We start from the raw sequence: 23,647 nt of genomic DNA, 5'->3' as shown, positions 1-23,647 counted from the left end.
GAACTTATGCAAATAACTTATGCAATATAAATTAAGTTTTATGTTATTTTATAAGTTTATACTAGTAAGAATTATAATTTTATAAACTATTTTATCATAAACTACCTTGACAAACTTATAATAATATATAAAAATCGCATAAGTTCGTTGGGAAATAAAGTCAGGTCGATACCTACGTATTTTTTGCCTGTAACTTGAAAGTTGAGACGATAATGCTACAATGTAGATTTTCTGGGAATAATATTCCAATACTTGAAACGAGCAGAAGTAACTTTGGATGTACGATACATATGTAAAATTCTCAAGTGTTTTTGGAATGAGAATACCCTTTGACTTAATGGCAACGGAATATAAGAAAATTAGTTTACACATGAATAATTTGCCATAATCATTTGACAAAATTAATTACTATTTACACCGATAAGTGCTAAGACAAGAGTGGAGTTTTCATTGAAAGACCACAGCAATCTTGCACGATGGATTTGCTTCTTCTATGTGACAAGTGGGACGATGACCACTCAAGGCAGGTTTTGGTTTTTAACATCACAAGGAATGAATGCATTTTATCCTCTGAATTGCTTGCTTAACCTTTTTTGATGGCTCTTCATACAAAATGTTTGGGTTATCAAACTCAGATGCCAAGCTTTTGTCCCCAAGAAGAGCACGAAATGTGTCTGCCACTGAATACGAAAGAGACTTGAGATTATATCCTCCTTCCAAGAAAAATACGCATCGACCCCTGCATAAGTCTTTTGCCAGTTGTTTAATATTGGACGCAAGCATGTAATATGTTCCCGTTGTTAATTGAAGATTAGCTAGTGGATCTAACACGTGGCCGTCATACCTAACAAATGAAATAGCAAGAAATTCCAAAGGTAAAAACAAGATTTTCAAGAATTTATGTGAAGGAGTCTTTTCCTGAATGAAAAATCTAATAAAAATTTCATGTAGTTGTAGAATTAAAAATCAAGAGGTGTGGTGGAATGTAACTTGCTGAAATTGATAGTAAATTGTTAATTCCATCTATGTTTTGATGATAATGATTCAAAGAAAAACTCACCCAGCAGAAACAAGAATGATGTCTGGTTTAAATCTTTGAGCACAAGGTACAATAACTTCATCGAACACAGTTCTAATTGTAGTATCGCCAGAACCTCCAGGAAGAGGCAGATTTAGTGTGGTTCCTAAACCATCCCCAGCACCTACCTCGTCAAATTTTCCTGTACCTGGATAGCTTCCGTCCTAAGCGATTAAATTGAAGTTATTAAATATAACAAGTCTTCTCCTAGCAATGCCATTAAAAAACAAGTATTCTCCTAGCAATGTCATTTATGAAGTTTATGCTAGTTTATTTTGTCCAACTGCATAATCGTTGTAGGGAGGATATTACTATTTATGAATGGCTTTTAAGAATACCAATGAAGAAAACCACGAAAATATAATCAAAACTTTGGACCGAACTTGTATCTTACTTGGTGGAAGGAAAGGAAAAATACATCTGGATCATTATAAAATGCATCATTTGTTCCATTTCCATGGTGAACATCAAAGTCAATTATAAACACACGCTTCAGTCCATGAACACGCTGAGCATGACGAGCCGCAATTGCCACATTTCCAAAAATGCAGAAGCCCATAGGGCCTTGTGGAATAGCGTGATGTCCTGGTGGTCTTATCAAAGCAAAACCAGTAGGTGAATCTTTGTTTATCTTTGAAGCTGCAACCTGAATGTGAAATTCAATAAGAGAAATTTATATAACGAGTACAATCTCTAAAATACAATTTAATTACGAAAGTGTAGACATATACACAACCTTCAACTTGTGCTATAAAACAATTGCGAAGAGGAAGAATAAAGGTAGCAATGAGCAAACTCTTGACCACTTGGTTATAGAGGCATTGATACTAGTACTACCATGTTTCTAAAACTTAAGCTCGAAAGTGGAGACTCAATAACTATTTTAATACCATGCATTGGACATTCAAAAAGCCAAATAGGAACACATTTTAATTCAAAAATTTGTTACATTTGTGACATGACATCCCACTGCCACCAACCATCGAAAGATATAGAGAAAGGTAGCTATATGCATTTTCAGTCAATATCTGGTTCTGAGAAACCAAAGAACCAAATTTCCAACAAAAGAGCTAAATAGTTTCCATTATACACATCGTTACTAGAAGCAGATATGTTGTACATATCTAACTTACCCCAACCCAAAACAAATACACAGATTAACACGAAGAGATGGACATGCCAGGTTGAGAGATCACCACTGAGTCAACTAAGGCTAATCCAGCACCAGCTGCTACTATTGACTCCTGGAAGGTCTGCACCATAAATACCACAATAAGCATGCACAAATATGGAAATCAATATGATTTTCTACTGAATAAATGCATCTTCTACCACAATGGACTAGAATACGAAGTTTCTAGAATAGAATGACTTGCTGCAGACACTCTGAACTTGGGAAAGCAAGAAAAAGCTTGAGCATTGTACTTACAGTAGAAGTAGCATATGTTGGTCCAGAACCATCAATGACAATAAGACCCTTCTCCAAAGCTTGATCCATAACCTGTGAAGATTCAGGAGAGGAAAAAAAGTCAAACTTCAAAAAAAAATTATGTGTCGTGGTAAAATGAGATTACATACAAATTATGAAATGCAAGGAGGTTTTTTTAACAAAAAAATGTTACCTTTTCAAGCCCAGAAACATAGGATCTTGCATGCACACTTGCAATGTCATCGGTCGAGGCAGGCTCAAAATGTTGAAGTTCAATGACCTCAGAGCCACGAAACTGAATCATATGCATAAACAAAAGTTTTGGAAGAGAAAATACTTTATAACTACTGTTTAATGTCACTAAAGTATGGCTAATCATAATACAGTTGCACATATTGTCAAGTTAAGTTGGTCTTTTTCTAAAACTGACAAACTTTTCTAATTGAATCATGTACTTGTACATAATCTATAGCAACAGATTGTTCATGGCGGTTGATTTGTCTTTCAAACAAATAGGAAATATATTCTGGATAGTAAAATAGCTTATGTTTGAACTAGGAAAATATGTAGTCTATTTAGTGAATTCTTTCTTTAAGGGTATCCAAATTCAAATTCGAAATCAAGATTTGAATGCAACAGTTCTTTCTGTGAATTTTAGACATAAATAAGTTATCAAATGGCAGTGCCTATATATAATACTACAATTGAAGAAAGAACTTCAAAAAAATATGTCAGACTCATAAGAACATATCACCAAGACATACATGTCCGTTGCTTTTAGTACCTTTGAAGTGAGTTTCATTTCTTCCAAAGCATTGACAATTGCAGGAACTCTAAAATGTGATTCTGGATGAGCCTCCTGTTAATGTGAGTGAGAGGTTTTATTTCAGACATTATAGTGAAATATCTAGATTACAATCACAATAATGTGATTTCAGAGATATTAGTAGTGGCAAGTAACACCATGTTAGTAAGTTATATTAGGTTATATTAGTAAGTTAGTGGTTATATTAGCTTCTAGGGTTTGATCCTTGGACCTCTTTCTTAAAACTTCTTTGGCATCCCTTGGCTAACCAACCTACATGGGACTAGAGAACCGTGATTGATAAAAGTAAAAGGCACCAAATGAATCCTTGAAATGTGTGCATTGGTTGTGCGTCAGTGGACAAAATTAGGTATCAGAGTTAAGGAATTCCACACAATTTACAATTGAATGGAAAATGTGGTCTTGTGCATCATCAGCAAAGACAATTGAGAAAAGGTTTAAATAAACTCTTGGCTTCTATGTAGCTTTATTTGAACGGTCTTTCTAAGTGAGCTATCATGGCCAGATATGCAGAGAGATTAATAGCTTTATTTGAAATCCAATAGACATACTTCAAAAAGGTCTCTCCAACGAATTTAAAAACACAGTATAAGTAATGAAATCACGATCAACCCTTCAACTTTCTTTCCTTTTAAATTTTTTCATGGCAGTTCGTAGTTTCAAATGCAACAGTAGCACTAGCAAATATTATATATTGGAATACAGGTAAACGATTCGGGTAAACAAACTTATGAACTATAAAGCACTGACACAGACATAACACCAAACACAACACTGACACTAATATATATACACCATCAATCTGAAGTATGATTTCCAATTCAAAACAATTAACTAACAGTTGCAATAAACCTGGTTGTGGCCCATGGAAGGAGCAACGGAATATATAACACGAGCATTAATCAATTGATCAATAGAAGGTAGAGAAGAACGGATCGGAGAACATTTCTTGTGTCTCTTATGATTGTTATGTAAGAATCTGACAGTTTCTTCCAATTGACAACTACTCTTCCAGTTGTTTACATGGTAATGATGATTACCAAGGAGAAATAATGAGTTTCCTGGTAAATCACATGACATGCACAATTTAATTAGGACTGAGAAACATTTTAGATTTTGAATTGAAATCGTACACGAAATTGGAAATCGCCGTTATGATAACCATCGTCCAGAATAGAATTGTAGTGATAAATTTCAAGTTCAGAGAGAGTGAAGGAGAGAGAGTACCGGAGGAGGAGGAGGAGGAAGAAGGAGGAGAGTGAGGAAGAGGGTTGTGGAGGTGCAGCATCATCATTGGAGATCAGTGAGAGTTCAACGCACCGCCAAAATATCTTCTTTCTTTATTTTAAGGCGCGCACAAAATTTGTGGATTATCCAAATGCAGCAAATAATTAAGAAAAATAATACCCCCACACAATGTTCAATTTTTTTTTATATTCATGTTCAATTTTTATTTGATGGAGAAGTACTAAAAAGAAACTATTTTTTTCTCCCTAAATTATTATATGAAATTATCAACACATTTATTATGTTGTTTCAAAATATTATCTTTTTCAATAATTATTTTTACTTGCTCTCTCATTTTCTACATAACTAATAATCAACAAAAATTGTTTCTATTTCTATGTTTTTATGTGAAATTTATTTAATGAAAAAAAAAACATGACTAGTTTAATTTACTGAATTAATTTTTTTTCTTTATAAATTGATCCAGCATGAGTACTCTAATTTGATCATCAATTGCTAACTTTTATATATTTTGAAAAAATTACAAACTTTTTATGTCAATATTGGATGGATTGTAAAATTGCTTTTATTATTATATGAATAATAATAACTATTAATGGTAAAATATCTCATTTAAGTGAATATGAAAAAGGGGGGGGAAAGTAGGAAGTTTTTTTTTTTATCCGTTTGATCTGTAAAATATGAATACCGTACATGACAGTACAAGATAAAACAGCACAGGACAAACGTTTAAGGTATTGAACAAACTTTGTGTTGTACGATGTTTGGTGGACAAAAGGTTATTTTAGTATTTTAGACAAGAATTTCAGTTTTTGTCCTGTCATTTGGCCCCCAGTTTGTCCAGTACCAGAAACAATTTTAAAATCAAACACAGTACATCAGAAGTTTTTTTGTCCAGTCTCTTATTTTTTAACAGATCATAAGTTGCACCGACGATAATTTATTTTACATGTGCATCAGTGATATTGAACTTTTTTATAACAATAGGAAAATAAAATAAAATAAAATAAAAATGTAAAGAGTTAAGTTAGAGAACTAAATCCCTCAAATATCCGCATTTTATATATATGAGTCTGAATTCGAACTCTGAACACTTTATTTATTCATGCAATGTGTAAAAAATTCTAACTACTAAATTATCCGGAAAAATGGGCTTTGGCCCCTTTTGTATCCAAAAAAAATAAAAATTATCCGGAAAAAAAATCCCTCACAAATTTTAATATGATTATTTTTTATTAATATGCTTCACCAAATACATTGTTTAGCATTTCTCATTTCATAAAAATTTGTAGTCAACAAAACTCCTCACAAATTACCAGCCAAAAAATGTACTCGCATATGTTTAAATTCAAATCAATTGTTATTATTGGTCCCCAAAAAAATCTCATATTGATTGATTACTACTACTAATTTAATTTTGAAAAGGAGACCCGATGTCTCCCTTTTTTATTTCTTATGGTAGTTGAAGGCTTTAATGTCCTGATGTACAAAGTGGTACCAAACAGAGAGTTCAAGGGGTATGGTATGGTATTGGGAGGGATGAAGAGCTTATTATATCTTATCTATAATTTGCGGATGACACAATAATTGTAGGCAAAAAGAGTTGGCTTAATTTTTTCACAATGAATGAAAGCAATCCTCCAGCTTTTTGAACTTATATACAAAAGCGAGCTGATCGGCGTTAATGTTAAGACCTCTTGGTTGAAAGATGCAGCGACACAAATACTCCAAATTGAAGGTGTATTACTTAACTTTTTACACCAAATATTCCTAATTAAATGAAAAGAAGTAAACGATGATTATATATGCATGAGGCCGGAATTCGAACCCCGGTCATCATTCCATTTATCCACCTTAACTACTAGACTACATGACAAAAAAAATGAAAGACAAGTAAATGATCATTATTTCTCTTAATAATTGAAGAGTAATTTTGAAAAGAGAATGTATATTATTGATAAATTGAATGCAAAAATTATATATTTTTCAACCGCGGATGCAAATCATGGAAAACCCTAATCTCCGAGCACCAATTCGCAAAGAGCCATCTTCGAATTTCAACTGCGGATGCAAGCATGACAAACCAACAATTGCTCTTCAACATTTTATCAGAACCCAAGGAAATTTTATCTTACCCTTTGAATTCATCATTCGAAAATTCATCAACCCCTGATGAATTCGTTGGCTTTAGCAGCATGATGAAAGTGAAACAATGCTATGATATTACATGTGGTTCATGCGATGGGTTGTTGTGTCTATATGATAGCTCTCAACATTGTGTTCGATTGTGCAACCCTTCCATCAAGCGGATATCCAAAAAATCTCCGGAAGCTTTTTCGAAAGGCTTTGGATATGATCAAGTTAACAAAACTCATTGGGTTGCGTGATTGATGAAAGAATACATAATTGTCGACTCGTGGACTAAACTCATGATCATCCCTCATGAGAAGTTTATCCCGAATTATCCTTCTTTTGTTCATCCCTTGTTCGTTTCAAAAAATGGTTACGTTTTGTTAATGCCTTCAATGAAAAGGTAAATCTCATTTTGTAAATTTTTCGTGTTAGTCGTCCTTGTTAGATAATAATATTATTAGACCTTTAAATATTAACCTTTATATGTTAGTAGTATAGTAGTCCATTAGTATTGTAACCCTTATTATATCAAGCAATGTTATTATGATATTATTAAAATCCTAGTCGTCACTTTGTGTTTCTCTCTAAACTTTAACATGATATCTAGAGCAAAGTTCGATCCATCTTGAACTATTTGTTGTTTTCGCTTTCGAATTCCCAAAAGTTTGGGAACAATGCCATTTGCAAGCAGACACAATTGTCTACCGGTATGGTCTTCACCATCTTGCTACAAATATGCTCTCGAATGAAAATATTAAAGTCATACCAATTCCAAGTTCAGATCCTCTTTATTTCTTATTTTTTTTTCCATTTTCTCTATTATTAATGTTTTTAAATTTATTGTAAGCTGAGATCCTCTCTATTTCTTATTCTTTTCATTTTCTCTATTATTAATATTTTTAAATATTTTAGGGTGTATAAAAGGATTTGAACTCATTTAATGTCACACTTTACCATTAATTAACTCGCAAATTGCAACAAAAAATATATTATGGTTTAATCTTGAAATACAAATGACATTTTAGGCATCAACCTAGAAACATTTGCTTTATAATCAAATGTTTTCAATAAGCAACAAATACATTATGCATTAATCTAGAAACATTTGCTAGTTGCTCTCTTGATTTAGATCGGATCCAGTGTAGAAGAGAAAATCATAGTGGATTAATCATATTCGTACATTAGTAAAAGCATGACACATTTCTAAGTAAAGACAAGAGAAAAGGCCAAAAATTATCCACATCAATAGAAGGTGAAGGTAAATACTAAATAGAAGAAACTATAAAAATATGAATAAAGACATAAAGAGTCATTTGGACTATTAATGGATTACTAGACAAATTTCCTTAACGAATAAAAAACCAAATCATTTAAATCCAAAATATTCTAAAGTCACTTGTTAAGGATGAGACTTTTATGGGGGTAGGGTGTCGAATAATTGAATTGTCAAAGAGGAGGGTTCACGGGTTAAGTTAGTGTGTTTTTTTTTGTTTTTTTTTTATCTTTCTTCAATTACTTTTGTTTATCAAGCTATATTTTACTCTCGGCTCAAAATATAAATAAAAATGAATCAACAAAATAAAAGTTAATATATTTAGTTTAAATTTTACATTACATATATTTAACTTTTTTTCCCTCGCCATCAGTATTCGGTCCACTAGACTATCTAATCTTATTCGGGATCAGTTCTGACATCAAATAGTTTCAGCTCGTTCCAATCGCAGTTGTGAGAGACCGAACCATGGTCCACTGGTCCTTCAAACTAAGTTCAACATCAATCATCATTAGATCAACTAACAATTTTGTTTATATTTTGAGACGAGGAAATATGTGATAAATGATAAAACTGTCCAATAGAAAAAAAAAGTGATAGATTATAATTTGTTGTATAGGTGGGGCAAATGGAAAGTGAGAACTTTGGGGTCTATAAAATTGACCACAGAAATAGTTCACGGGTTCTTGCTTCCATGAATCAAAATTTGGAATCCAGACAAAGTAGCTTGAATATAAAGTAACAATCAAATGATTATGAGTTGGAACAACCCCAAAGAATATTATGTATGGATCTCTTCTACTAACAAATCCTCATTGTCCTAATAAATTAACAATTAGACAAATGCCTACAAGAAATAGAATTGTTGTCTAATCATGGCCTACAAAAAATCTTATTACTACTCATAATTTATTTCAACTTTTTGTATGGATTTTCATCGTTACGATAGTCATTTTACTTATTAATTCCGTTTTCTTAAGATGTTCCAACAGCTAATGTGTTGGTAAATATTAAACTCCTATTCTACACAGATTCGAGTTTTTACTAGAAATGTGAAAATTCTATTACAAATATATTAATCTTCTGCGCATAACTGTACATATTAATCCTTCGAATTTTGTAGGACTCAAATGTGCGGCAACTTTTCCTAAGAGTTGTAACACTATTACATGTCCAAACTGTGAACTTTTTTATTTACCTAGACTTTTTTATTTGAAAAAAACAAGAAAAGAAACAAACATATGTGGACTAATTAGATTTACTACTACTAACTATACTATATTTTGTTGGGAAATAATTATGTGGTTTGCTTATGATTAGTGTACTATGATAATTGATAATTGATAGTATATCCTAAAAGAGGCTTTCACCCAATTCCAAGGATATGTCACGGACTTACTTTTCTTAGAAAAAATAGAAGAAGATAAACTCACCAAATGTTTAACGAATTCGTTTGACACATTTCATGCGATTGTATGACACCCTCAAATTTCACACAATCACACATAAGTTCTTAATTCTAAGTTGGAATTGATTTGTTTTTAATTATATTTATAGATTTTTTTATCAAATAGTTTAGTGGTTAAAATTTCATTTTTTTATAATACCGGAGTTTGAAACCCTATTGCCTACGTTTTACATGCAACGCGCCCCAACCAATTGAGCCATGCTCACATGAACATAGTTCTTATGCTCAAATGGCACCATATATACATCTGTACGAGATTTTTGTATAGACAAATGTTAGCAAATTATATTAGTTTTTAGAGTTTGAACTATGAACTTCCTGGTTAGTACTCGTGTGTTCCTCGGTGATGAGATGCGATAGTGTTGTAATTGCCTTGAAATTATGATCAGAAAAAAACAAGTTAAGCTGCTGCCTCCTGCGCGAGGCGCAGGATATTCTGCGCGAGGCGCAGCTGTGATATGCAGGTGGAGCTTTAGCCACTGCCTCCTGCGCGAGGCGCAGTGAGGTTTGCGCGAGGCGCAGCCTGCGCGAGCCTATTTATAGGCAATGCGTTTTTTCTGATTTTTAAGGTGATTTTAGGGTTTCTAAAGCCAACAAAAGACTAGGGTTTATTAGAGAACTTCTCTTGGGCATACTCTAGGGTTGGGGATTGATTCATCACCTTGTAAACACTTATTGATTGAATCTCTTGGTCACGGGGAGAGATTCGGGAAAAGGGTAGAATTAGGGTTGAAGTCTAATTCTTGCAACTCTATTTTGAGAATCTCATTGTAATCAAGCTTTTCATTGATAGTGGAACGGAGAGTGGCTCTCTCCCCTAGAGTAGGTCGGTTTTGACTGAACTAGGTAAACAATTGCTTCGTGTTCTTTACAGTTTTATTACTTATCTTTTGTTCGTGATTATTATTGCTATTTCCACGTTTTGATTGCTTATTCGATTTGCTCCACACATCAAAAGTATTATTGGTGTGATTATTCAATACGAATTCACAACAATTGGCGCCCACCGTGGGGCAAGGGATCAAACGAATTAAGTATCATGGGTTCTAAGTGGGAGATTGAGAAGTTCACCGGTAAAAATGACTTCGGTTTGTGGAAGGTGAAGATACGGGCAATATTAACACAACAAAAGTGTGTTGAAGCATTGTTGGGCATATCGAATATGCCAAATACTCTCTCGAACGCAGAAAAGAGCGAGATGAATGATAAGGCTTTGAGTGTCATTATCTTGTGCCTCGCGGATAATGTGTTGAGGGAAGTAGCTAAAGAAAAAACTGCGGCGGCTATGTGGACCAAGCTGGATGCGTTGTATATGACGAAGTCTTTGGCACATAAGCAGTGTTTGAAAGAACGGTTGTTTTTCTTTCGAATGGTGGAGAACAAGCCTGTGGTGGAGCAACTTTCAGAGTTCAACAAGATCATTGACGACTTGGCGAACATTGACGTGAATTTGGAAGACGAGGACAAGGCCTTTCATTTGTTGTGTGCTTTACCCAAATCACTTGAAAATCTCAAGGATGCGTTGCTTTATGGCAAAGAAGGTACTATCACATTGGATGAAGTTCAATCAGCTTTGAGGACCAAGGAGTTGACAAAGTTGAGAGACTTGAGGGTTGATGATAGTGCGGAAGGGCTGAATGTGATGAGGGATAAAAGTGAGATCAAAGGTAGAGGAAAGGGGAAGAAATATGGGTCCAAGTCTAGGCCAAAGGGTGATAGTGGTGGCAAGTTCAAATGCTTCCATTGTCAAGATCCGGGTCACTTCAAGAAGGACTGTCCTCAGAGAAGGGGCAGTGGTAGTTCGTCAGTTCATGTTGCCGTTGATGAGGAGGAAGGCTATGAGAGTGCGGGAGCACTCATAATCACCAGTTGACACCCATAGTTTGTTGATCAGCCTGGAGAGGCGGTGGTAATAATACTCAACAACAGCCTGGAGAGGCGGTGGTAAGAATACTCAGTTACAAGGTGGAAGACATAGTGGATATACCGGTTTAAGGCTTTGGTGGAGGAATCTCGGTTTGAGGTGGAGGTATACCAAAGTGGTATGGCTATGGAGACCTTGTGTGGAAGCAACGGTGATCAAGCTTGGTAACTTGTTAGACTGCTGGAGGTAGTTGGACACAAGGAGAGTTTGAGGTTGCAGCTTGTGAAACCACCTAAAAATTCCAAGGTTGGTTGGAGGCAAGCATATCTTCAAGAGTACGGAAAGCTACAATCCGGGGTTTGAAGAGGGTATGGTTTAGCTTGTGTATTGTCCTAAAAATCCAAGGGCAATTGGAGGCAAGCATTTTTCGGGAGCACGGAGAGGTAGACTCCGGGGGCCGAAGAGGATGTGGTGTAAACAAGTGGAGAGAGCAACATGATGGTTGGTGGGAAGTTGGCATCACCATCAATTTAAAGGCAAGGTGGAGAATTGTTGTAATTGCCTTGAAATTATGATCAGAAAAAAACAAGTTAAGCTGCTGCCTCCTGCGCGAGGCGCAGGATATTCTGCGCGAGGCGCAGCTGTGATATGCAGGTGGAGCTTTAGCCACTGCCTCCTGCGCGAGGCGCAGTGAGGTTTGCGCGAGGCGCAGCCTGCGCGAGCCTATTTATAGGCAATGCGTTTTTTCTGATTTTTAAGGTGATTTTAGGGTTTCTAAAGCCAACAAAAGACTAGGGTTTATTAGAGAACTTCTCTTGGGCATACTCTAGGGTTGGGGATTGATTCATCACCTTGTAAACACTTATTGATTGAATCTCTTGGTCACGGGGAGAGATTCGGGAAAAGGGTAGAATTAGGGTTGAAGTCTAATTCTTGCAACTCTATTTTGAGAATCTCATTGTAATCAAGCTTTTCATTGATAGTGGAACGGAGAGTGGCTCTCTCCCCTAGAGTAGGTCGGTTTTGACTGAACTAGGTAAACAATTGCTTCGTGTTCTTTACAGTTTTATTACTTATCTTTTGTTCGTGATTATTATTGCTATTTCCACGTTTTGATTGCTTATTCGATTTGCTCCACACATCAAAAGTATTATTGGTGTGATTATTCAATACGAATTCACAACAGATAGATAGATGTATGCGCGCGCTCATATTGCACATTGTGAGAATGATTTTATCAAGCAGTCCAAAATAGATTCGGAGAAACCTGCGTCTGGCAATAGACATAGTTGCAAGTAGTTGATGCTTGAACTTGAAGACAAAGATGATAATTGAATAATTGATGAGCTTGTCAAATTCTACAGTTTTAGCAAGATTTTGATTCACTTTGGAACATCATGAAATCTCAGCCACAAACTTGAGAACCCAAGGGACCACCACTTTGCAAGTTCCCAAACCCTACTCTCCATACTTGTGACACAAAATGCTATTAGTTTGTACTTACTATACTTTCCAATAATTACATCATCCGTGTCAAAAATTGTAATTCAGTGATATGAATTGAGACACCGGAGGAATATTAAGAAAGAGGCTGAAAATTTGATACATGTAACAATCTCTTTCACTCGTAAGTAAAATTTGACAAATATTATTTGAGTCGGAGTTTAAACTCGAATTCTATTGAACTAAACATATAAGAAGTTTTTTTCCGTATGACTCAATCAAATTCTAAACTATGTCTATAGTTATGATTCGTCCATAATAAATTAACTACTATTGCTACTCAAGAACACTTAGATTAGATGTCGCGGGTCTCTTCTAGCTTAACCAAAGTCCTAGGTTCGATCTCTGTCTTGAGCATACAACAGTGCTAAAACTTTTAGGGGAAGTTTGTCATTCATTTGGGTCTCACAAGACTTAAGAGATTAGTCTCTGTAGTTACGCACAAATGATATACAATTTGCACCAATTTTTTTTTAACTATTATTGCCTGTCTAAATAATAGTAAGTATTTTAGTCAAAAATAAAATAAAATAATAGTAAGTATTATTATTACATCATTAGCTTTTCAGATTTTCCTAATAATCTCTACACCGTAATCAATCTTCATGTAGTAAACACAATTTTGTACTTGTAAAATATAAATTTTATGTACCTTGGAAACGTGAAAAATGGAGAATAAATATTGTATGTACTATGTAGGGTGGCTTCTAACACGAGGGAGCTATCAAATCCCTCACCGGTGAGGCACTTAAAAAATACCTTTAGATCAAATGGATGGTTATGATCTTTTAAAAAAAAGAAGAGAACACCTATACATATTTACATTCAATTTTACCCTTAATATTATTCCTGATTTCGTATAACATGTTTCGTATAAGTTTTCTTTCATCACAACAAAAACAATTCTTCATCAAATCACATAAAGCATATGCAATCATAGCCATCTCCCTTAAGAAAACCCTAATTTCAACACTCTGACCCTCTTCTTCATCTTCCACCAATTCGGCAGTAATAATAGTTTTATTTACGGTAAAGCCAGCAATAGATTGTTGCTTCAGAGTTGAGATTATATTTCGAATACTTGATTTCGTGCCGTACACACACAAGCGAAGTGTGGAGTGAAGCGTAGTGTAAGTAATGAATGCCAGCGAACCTTGAATTTCCACCTCTGTTACAAGAAGAAGAAGAGCAGGCAGTACCAATTCAACCAACAGCAGTCAGTCACCGAACGAGAAAGATCTGTCTGTAAAAAGAGCAGAAATCCCAATCCCAAGGAAGGAAGGGAAGAAGAAGAAAGAGAGTAAAAAGGCGCTTTCACGATCTGTGACTGACTGACCCTCAGTAATGATAATGCTTGCTTGCTTATGTTCAAATTAATCTATCAGCGTGGGAGTGGGAAGGGAAGGGAAGGTTCAAAATATATAAAGTAGCCAATATAAATCAAAAACGGATTTGTAAACATGAAAGCTACTGTTACCATATCAGTATTATTATTTCATTTTACATTATCTATTACTAATATATTAAAATCGATTTTTGTTACTTCATGTATGAATATGATGATTTAAATTCCTTGTCAGTTTATAATAATGGATTGTGTGAATATTTTCAGTGATGGTATACGCCTTCTTATGGGTTTGTTAGTAAGGGCATAGATATGAAATTTGTTGATGATGAGGCATAGAATATGGGCGGTGTAGCTATGAGATGATGATGTGTTGGTTGGTTAGGCATTAATATGGGTGTAGCTATATGAAGTTTATACTATGTTTTATGGTTTATCTAGACTCTCAAGTTCTTCTGAGTAGTCAAGATGCAAGTAGCAATTGTACTTTTCAAAGTTTAGAATTAGCTTCAAGAGCAGATGCAAAGAGCTATAAGTAATATTGGGAATGGAAGTCAGAAAGGGATGAAGAAAAGTTGAAAGACAGAACCAGATTGAGTATATGAGTGGTTTGTATGATCCTTCATTTTTCTGGAATGATCAAGGTAATCCTTTATTTTTATATAGGTTCATACAGTATTTCTTAAGGTCATGCTCACTGACTATAATGGTATTCAGCCGGATTCAACCGAGAAAAAGTGAATACATAATTTTACTTTGGAGCAAGTTCTTGCTCATAAAGATAAGTGTAGCAAATTTACTAATTATTTGTGTCATTACTTGCAGCCTCCAAAATTTCAATTCTATGATTCAAAGACACCTTTCTTCACTTCCCCGAGATTCTTACCACCCACCAGAGTAGAAAAATGCAAGGTATTCCCCGAGATTCTTACCACCCACCAAAGTAGAAAAATGCAAGGTATTGAATCTTTTTCATCTTCTATTTGGTATACGCCTTCTTATGGATTTTGCTATCTAGGATACCATGATGATGGGTGCTGATTAGTGATTACTATCAAACTGAGACTGAAATTGCATCTCTGCTGGCAGAAGCAAATGTCCTAGTTGGTGTTGGATTAGTGCTGCTTTGTTTCAATAGGAGCTAGCTGGGTGTCGATTGTTGAATTCATTAGTGAAGCTGTCTGTGTATTGTTGTGCTTCTGCTATGCTGGTTCTGTTTTGTGTTATAGAGGTCCAGCTTCATGATTTATATTTTGTTAGAGTAGGTGGTTGCATTATGGTTGTATTGATTTAGTACAGGGGCTGTACCAGTATTTTTGTTCCATTGTTGAAAGGGAGGAGTGTATTGTATCATACTGTTGTTTTCTGAACCAGCACTTTTTGTGCTTAGTTCACTTATTAATCTATTTTTGCTTTTCCAAAAAAAAAAAAATCATCCTAAATCCAACTATCCAAGTGACTATTTTTTGTTTTGTTATAAATCATTAAATGTAATGATGATGAAGTTAATTTAGTAGGAGATTTGGGAGCATAATTCAGTACTTCTAACACTGTTTCAGAGGTAGTTTTTGGCTTCATTTCCTTTTTATAATATTTGTTTGGTTTGTATTTCAAATCTGAACCAGCTTGTTTGATACAAAAACTGGATTTCTTATAGTGAATTGGTTTTGAACTGATTTTGATTTGAACCAGTCTCAAATTTGGTTTTTGTTTTGCCACCGTAAACATCAAAATGAGACATTAATATCAGATCTGGAATTCTCTTATCATCCTCTTCCTACGTATCCGAATGAAATCACAAATCGATTGCGATGCTTTAAATGCGACGGCGTCTGGTGGTCACGGTAGCAAATGGGTCTCGGAGAAGAACCTTAGTGGTGAAAGTTTACCGGTGAAGTTATTAAGGTCATATTTTTCTGTTGTTTCTTTCTTTCTCTCCTCTTTTATGTTGTTTCTGATTATTTCGTTCTTTTTTCAAATTGCAATAACTGGAACCCAAATTAAAAGCTTCACTTTCAGGTATCAACATAAGGATATCATATTTTTTGTATTTTCTGTCTACAAAAATTATTCTGATACTTGGATCTGTCATGAATGTTGAAATTTATATTTGTGCATCCTTAGTTTTCATCTATCTATACGAACTGTTGAAAATTGTTAGAATATGATCAATGATTTGTCTCTGTTTGATATGATGTATTATTCTTATACTTGGATCTGTCATGAATCTTTGATATCTAAAGTTAGAAAGAGATATATTGAGTTACTTGTTAAGATAATCTAGAGTAGATGTATAATTTGTCTCTGTTTGATATGATTTTAAATAACTGAAAAGTTATATGGGTGAAAAGAGAAAAGTGGAGATAAAATGTTAGAGATGCCATACTAATACTTTCAGCTCTTCCTGGTTCAAGAATAGATTCAAGTGATTTTTAGAAGATGCTAACAGAACTATGAGATGTGCAAAGGCTACTTCAACAAAGCTTTGATTCAGATGAGGAAGAGAAACAAGTTTAAATGAGACACTTGCATTTTATCATAGGTAAATGTATTTTAGTGACATTATTTATTGATGTATGTTTTAGTGAAGAATGTTGCTTTGAATTGGATTTTCTTGTTGATCCCTTTGTTGCTGTTATATGGTGGTTTTTGGTAAGTTATGCAGGCTAGTTTTGAGCATGCTAGTAGTGTTCTTGAGTATCTTTAAATACTTCAATTAATACATAATATATATTATGGCTTTGTTTAAATATCATGTCTTTACCACTTTCGTCAAGTGCAACTTAGATGCAGCACTCTCCTCGACAGAAAACAAGGCTGGACTGGGAGCGTGCATAAGGGTCGATAAAGGACAGTTTGTAGCAGCTATGACAGCAAGCATCAACGCAAAGTTTTCGGCAGCGGAAGCAGAAGCATGGTGTTTGCAGCAAAGTCTTCAATGGATATCAACACTTGGCTACACTAAGGTGTTGTTTGAAATGGATTGCAAGATGGTTGTTGATGATGTGCACAATAATCCTAATAACTCTATGGTTTACTCATCAATAAGTGTACATGCAGGGTTGAAAGATGATTTATAAACAATGACCAAGTTGGTTTTTGAAAAAATTTAGAGAATTTTATAGAAATTCAACAAGTTGTTAGTTTTGGTTTCTTCTATTGGATTTAATTATGAGACATTTCTGTCAAATTCTTAAGGTATAGCTAAAAACATAATAGAAACTTTCTAACTATTTTGATGATTTGCCAATCAGTTAGCTGAATAAAGAAACATCGACATAGGGAAATTGGATTGAAGAATAACCTCTAAGTTTTGCTCTTGGATTGTTCTAAATTTTTGTATCATGTTTCAGTCTCTCTGTCTGCAAATGATATACAGAGGATCACATTAAATCTGTTTGTTTAAAATTTTCAGGTCTGGAAGAATTATGTATGTGAGGTATCTGAATCGGGTATTTGCACTACAGTTGGTAGGGTGACCCCAGAAATTTACGCGCAATTCGCAGCCGCAGCTAAGGAAAGCTATGCATTGGAACATTATGCTCCACTCTTACTTAGCCTTCAGAATTGCAATTTTGTCAGGGATGCATTCACTGGAATAACTTCAAGTCACTGTCCTCCATTAAAGCATTAGTGAAGTGTCTGTGAAGCTATCCTTAAAAGAAAAAATAAAGAGCAGATTTAACAAGAACCAGAATAGCACAAATTTAGTATTGCCAAATGCAATTAGTGAAGTATAGATTGTAAAATAGAATATTTGTTGATAAAGAAGCAAGCTACTATTGTTTTTACTGTACTCTATATACTAAAGGAATAAGCAAAGGTGGAGCGAAGCTGCCGCCTGAGTTAGAAGTTAATAGAAAACCTAGTGTACTACTTAGTTTGTTCATATACATATATATAATACTTGTCATTTTCTTGTTTACATTTCCAGCAAAAATAGATAAATGAATAATGTGTTCTCCACATTTTTTACACCAAGGTATAAGAAACAAAAACTATGGGGGAAGAGATGAGTACAAGAGCGAATGCTGTGAAAAAATAATGCCAAAACAAGGGAGTATAACAATATACAGATTCATGTTCACAACTGTAAGAGGCATCTAAGTGTGAGCTTGGATTCACTGCTGATTTCATAAAATCGCGGATATACAGAGAATTGTTGATATTAAAAACTTGTATGTAACTCAACTCTTTAATCATAAAGCAAGTATGATCAACGATTTTATGCACCATAAGTGCTAATAAGCAAAAGTAAAATGATACATCCAAGATTGCTAAACATCAAACAACACCTTTGCATGAAACAATGACATTGTTAAAAACTTCACTAAATAAACTCAAAGTTTAAACCATGTTGAAAAAAGAAAAGAGTGCGGTGTAAAACAACAATAAGCAAAACTAACCAAAGTAATCGAAAAACAAAAAAACATAGGAAAAATGGAAAACAGATTAACCCATTGTAGACATGCCTACAATGTCCTAGCAAAAACTAATTGAAACTTTTGGATTTCTAGGCATTATTGATATTATTATGCCAAGCCTTTCTAGCCTTTTCCACCAGGATGTCTTTGTGTTCATTATGATCACCCAACAACAAATCCATTGCCGCCTTCATTCTAACAACATCTTCTTTCAGCTGTTACAATTAATTGATAATATTAGTGTTGATAGAAAGACTTAATATTACATAAATAATTTACCATTTTAAGTTAAAGATACCCACCATGACATGAATGTTTGGTGTAAAGGACGAACCCATTGCTAACCACTGTAAGACCCACACCGCAGAGTGCTGACTGTTTATTCAAAATGTACAAATATCACATTCACATGTGTTTGGAAGGTGAATATATATATATATATATATATGTGTGTGTGGAAATCGAATATACATCTATTAAAATAAATTAAATATTTTGTTACCAAAATCCTTCAGAAACAAGTCCTACAGGGTCAGCCATATCCCAATTGTCTTTGTCCACTTCACGTAGAAACTCTGGTGGATAGTAATTTGCTTGCGCCATAGTTTGTACCATTTCGGTGATAACTTGCCACTACAAAATTCAAGTGGTAAAATCAAATAAGGTAATTAATAGATTAACAAAAAGTTCAAATACAAACTTTCACAAGTACTTTACCACTTTCTTAATGACCCCCTGTCTAGTTATAGTAGTTCTTGTTTCAAACCCCGGGTCAAGATGATACAATACTTGGTCGTCAACAGCAGCAACCATCAAAAACCAATTTCCAACACAATCGTCAATTGGAATATAAATCTAACAACATTATAGTATGCCACGTTAGACAAATCAAATGGATTCATAATATGTTTATCGTAAATTTAACACGCAGTGAAATCACAAGCCATACATGTTTAAGATTCTCGAAATGGGGCATCCAGTTCTTCCCATACTTTTCTATGAGCTCTTCAATGGTCACACCACCATATACATCTACCTATGAATATAAAAGAATTATGTAAAAAACTAATTTGTCTTTTTTTTTTTTTAATAGAAAAGTATACAGCCTACATAATTAGAAAATATTTTATATTGATAATCATACAGTAGTATAATTGTTATCATAATTAACAAATACATACGGCAAATGAAGGGGGGAGTGACCAAATAGTCTGTGATGCAGCATTCCTCTCCATCCAGTTCATCTTAAAGGACATCATGTGAATTATCTACAATCATTTAACATAATTATTACATGGCTGTAAATAATTATTTAACTTGTGACTTAGTAAGTGAAATTACCTCTCTATCAATTACTCTTCCAGGACACAAAGTCTGAAATTCCCTTCGCGAGCCTTTGAGGGTTTCAACCTTGAACAATTCCTCACTGAATGCATGAAAAATCAATTTTAAAGATACATACGTTGTCATTATTTGTCACCATGAAATTTGAAAACAATTACTGCTTAATAATCAACACCTGGGATCATTCTTATCATGGAAAACATAACATGAAACATATTCTTCCACTAGTTGAAGTTTCATTTCTTTTGTGGTTACGAAGTTGGTCTGAACAAGCTGTTAACAAGTAATCGATTACATAAGCAGTGTGAGAAAACAAAATATAGATAATATAGTTGACTGATATATGTTCACCTTAGACATTATCTTATTCTCATTAATCTCTAATTTAGGAACCTTTAAATGTCTCCCTATTGGTGAAGTTGAGAAAGACAATCTCTTTGACATTGTTGTATCGTTCCTCGTTGGAGATATCTTTTTCTTCGTCTATGACAAGTTAGTAATGTTCAGTTACTACAAAAATAATCAGTTCAACATAGAATCATTACAAACTGATTTTGTACCTTGCTTCCCTGTGAGCAGCTGGACTGAATGCTAGATTTTTTCATCTGGACTTTATAGTCATCATCATTGTCTGAATCTAGCAAGATGTAATTTGATGAAGATTTGGATTGGTTGTATGGAGACTTAGCCACACTTTTTTGTTCTGGGACCGAAGCTTTGTTTCTTTTGGCTACTGTAGGGACTTGACTCAAATTGGGTACGCTGGTTTTTGGTGCCTTTTGCAACATGGTTTCTATTAGGACCATTTTGCCTAACATGATGCTGACCATGTTTTTCATCTCATTCATTTGAGATGAATGAACCTGTCATGATTTGTTGTAATCAGTAACATAACATATAAGGATGGCCACTTTAAAGAACTTGTTTTTTTGAAAGATAAATAACTTGGAGATAAGTGAAAAAATACAAAGATTTGGGTAAACCTGCAGAATAGCCAATGCATCATCGACAGTTGATTTTAAATCTTTCATTGTATCAGGTACATCATAAGACTGTGGTTGAATATGGATAAACATGAACAAATCAGTTCAGTGCCGGACAAAGGAACCAAAACAATGAAAATAAGGACAAAATCTCAAATTGATAAGTAAGAATGGGATCAAAATAATATAGAAGCTTACCTCTTCTCTTGCAGCAGCTCTTTGATGTTTGATGGGCAAGTTACCCTTACCATTGTCTTTGATAGTCATTCTACCACCAGATATATTTGTGAACACAGAGGAGGAGAAGAGCAGAAGAGTTTTGTTTTTTCAACGAGAAGCAACTTGAATATATACAACTATTTTGCGGTTTACAAAACAAACGATCATCACCCTGCTTTAGAGAAATAATCGCACCACTTCCCCACTATCTCTATGATTTGTGATATACTTAAAAAGTGCACGATTTCAGTTTTCTCTGTTTTGACTTGGTCTTTTTTTTCCCTCTTCTTTTAGTTATCACTTACACTATGTTTGGATGCCCAAAGAGATAGTGAAGAGGGAAATAGTGAAGAGAGAAATAAAAGAGAGGAGAGATAGAAGAGAAATTGGATAGAAATTGTATATGGTTTGGATGAATAGAAAAGTGAGAAGAGAGAAATTAATAAAAATGAGAAAATAACAAATTTACCCTTTTTACAAGAAAATAAACTAGTTAAATGAGGGTATTGTTGTAAAATTATTTATTTCACTTCTTGACACACAAATCTCTCCTAATATGGAGAGATTTGTTTTTGGCAGTTACTAACTATTACATTTCTCTCTTTCCTGATTTATCTCCTCATCCAAACTATAGAAATAGCCTATTTCTTTGCTATCTCTCTCTTTCTTATTTCTCTCTTTTGTAAATCAACCTAAACAAACACAGTGTTAGGTTTGGATTACCGTAAAAAAAATATCACTTAGCTTGAATTACCGTAAAAAAAAATCACTTAGGTTGAATTGGATTTTGTTTTTTGTTACATAGGTCGAGTTGGAATGATACAAATGGTGTATTGGTAATACAAATAAGCTAGCTTATAGTTTATTATGGTACTTGTCGTTTATGAAAAGAAAAAAAAAAATGTTTCAAATTTATGTTATATTACTCAACTTATGAGGGTGTATTGGATTGAGATTTCAAAGGATTTTAAAAGACTTTTTTGTGGAAAAAGAATCTTGTGGTATTCAATCAAGACTTTTATAAAATATAAATAAATCTTGTGGTATTCAATTAAGAAAATTAAGATTTTTTTTTCAGGGCAACGAAATCAGTGGGTATTCAATTGAGATTTCTTATGACTTTTAAAAAGTCTCTAGGTATTCAAAAGTCTACCGATTTTGATGGATTTTTTTGTGAAATGGATTTTGAGAGACTTTTTTGTTGAGAATATAAATACTTTTGTCATTCAACAATCTCACTCAAACCCTCAAGACTTTTCTTTTCTTCTATAGACTTTTTTCTGCCGACAAAATTGGAGTTCACCTTCTTTCTTTTACAACCTCCTATACTTTTCAATCGTCTTGTTGAATGGCTATTATATATCATTCCAGTTTAAAATCCTTCATCGTATACATCCATAAGCAAGAATAAACAACCAAACTATATATGGTTCATTTCAATCTATGCCTGTGAAAAATTTCTGTAACATTATTTGCAACTTTTTGCAACCAAAAGGATAATTTGATACGAATTTGTCATAAAAAAGAAAAGTCTTCGTTATTTTTTTTCATTGTATATTGATTCGTTGATTTTGGTATATTGCAATTTCTGATAATTCGATACAACCAATTTCATCATAGTTGCTTTTTTTTTATGATTCATAGTTTTTTTTTTTCCTTTTTTGTTTTATTTGATTCATTGATTTTTTTTAAGGAATAATTCATTTTCATTGATTATTAATTATTGATTGATTCATTATTTAGAAGAAATTTGTATCGAATTTATTGAGTCATTAAAATCTTAAAAGTCTATATAGTACCTCAAAATCTCAAAAGTCTGTGTTATAAAATCTCACGAATTCTTGTGTTAGGAATCTTGATTGTAAAAGTCTTTCAAAAAAGTCTCACAAAATCAATACAATCTCACAAAGTCTTTTAAAATCCTCAAAAATTTTTTTGTCAAAATAGTCTTTTGAAATCTCAAATTCTCAATCCAATACACCCCCCTTAATCTCCAAGAAGGTAATTCGTATCCATATATTTTCTCACATAATCTCTCAAACAACAATATCTTCCTATATCCTCATCAAACAAACAAACAAAACTCTAACAAATATTCTCATTCTAATCCAATAAGGTTTTTGTGTGATCCGCGTTTTCTATTTTGTCTTATGTTATAGTGAGTTTGTTAATAAAAGATTTTTACAGTTAAAAAATGTCTTATATCATGGAGAGTTTGTTAATAAAATATTGTTGCTATTATGAAAAGTTAACACCAATTTTTTTTATCCTCTTTATATATAGGTATAGATTTCCACCTCGTATCTCAGTATTTTATATCTACTTTTAATATAATAAAATTAATTACTACCAAAGTTACTAATTTATCCTTAGTAGGAAGGACCACAGTTCGATCCACCGCAACTGCGATCGGGAGGAGGCTGGAACCACTTGATGCCAGAACTGACCTCCGAACCAGATTAAATTGGTGGTGAAAAAAAAATTCCAAGTTTTATATCTTTCATTGTAAT

The 23,647-nt window shown here is 33.7% G+C and overlaps 2 protein-coding genes and 1 long non-coding RNA gene across 10 annotated transcripts; 1 reads left to right on the top strand and 2 right to left on the bottom strand.

Moving 5' to 3' along the window:
* Positions 1-227: 227 nt before the first annotated feature.
* Positions 228-4,740, bottom strand: LOC123914084 (histone deacetylase 14, chloroplastic-like). Of its 3 annotated transcripts, none has more exons than XM_045965072.1 (9): positions 4,561-4,740; positions 4,186-4,394; positions 3,292-3,366; positions 2,701-2,802; positions 2,508-2,579; positions 2,275-2,331; positions 1,473-1,724; positions 1,061-1,242; positions 228-844 (listed from the first exon to the last, which is right to left on the bottom strand). In XM_045965072.1, exons 1-9 carry the CDS (start codon positions 4,625-4,627, stop codon positions 544-546), a joined length of 1,317 nt encoding a protein of 438 aa, XP_045821028.1. In that variant the 5' UTR covers positions 4,628-4,740; the 3' UTR covers positions 228-543. The 3 variants fall into 3 exon arrangements, with proteins under 3 accessions (XP_045821028.1, XP_045821029.1, XP_045821030.1); XM_045965073.1 differs by having other exon boundaries at positions 4,186-4,395; positions 4,565-4,717; XM_045965074.1 differs by having other exon boundaries at positions 4,186-4,395; positions 4,568-4,717.
* An 8,940-nt stretch (positions 4,741-13,680) lies between these two features.
* LOC123913755 lies at positions 13,681-18,060 on the top strand. 6 transcript variants are annotated; one of them, XR_006811704.1, is made up of 5 exons: positions 13,684-14,811; positions 14,993-16,186; positions 16,587-16,709; positions 16,945-17,133; positions 17,583-18,060. It is a non-coding gene; the product is annotated as an uncharacterized LOC123913755 (long non-coding RNA). The 6 variants fall into 6 exon arrangements; XR_006811703.1 differs by having other exon boundaries at positions 16,582-16,709; XR_006811702.1 differs by having other exon boundaries at positions 13,681-14,811; positions 14,993-15,079; positions 15,186-17,133.
* A 318-nt stretch (positions 18,061-18,378) lies between these two features.
* LOC123913751 lies at positions 18,379-21,451 on the bottom strand. The gene is made up of 12 exons (XM_045964597.1): positions 21,117-21,451; positions 20,919-20,987; positions 20,496-20,798; positions 20,287-20,418; positions 20,111-20,208; positions 19,933-20,017; positions 19,773-19,859; positions 19,541-19,627; positions 19,309-19,446; positions 19,094-19,224; positions 18,894-18,966; positions 18,379-18,806 (listed from the first exon to the last, which is right to left on the bottom strand). The coding sequence occupies exons 1-12, from the start codon at positions 21,183-21,185 to the stop codon at positions 18,681-18,683; spliced, it is 1,398 nt and encodes a 465-aa protein (XP_045820553.1). The 5' UTR covers positions 21,186-21,451; the 3' UTR covers positions 18,379-18,680.
* Between the last annotated feature and the right edge of the window lie 2,196 nt (positions 21,452-23,647).

The sequence above is a fragment of the Trifolium pratense genome, linkage group LG3 (assembly GCF_020283565.1).
Source record: "Trifolium pratense cultivar HEN17-A07 linkage group LG3, ARS_RC_1.1, whole genome shotgun sequence".
NCBI classification, from domain to species: Eukaryota; Viridiplantae; Streptophyta; class Magnoliopsida; order Fabales; family Fabaceae; genus Trifolium; species Trifolium pratense.
This window is presented reverse-complemented; position numbering and strand designations above follow the sequence as displayed.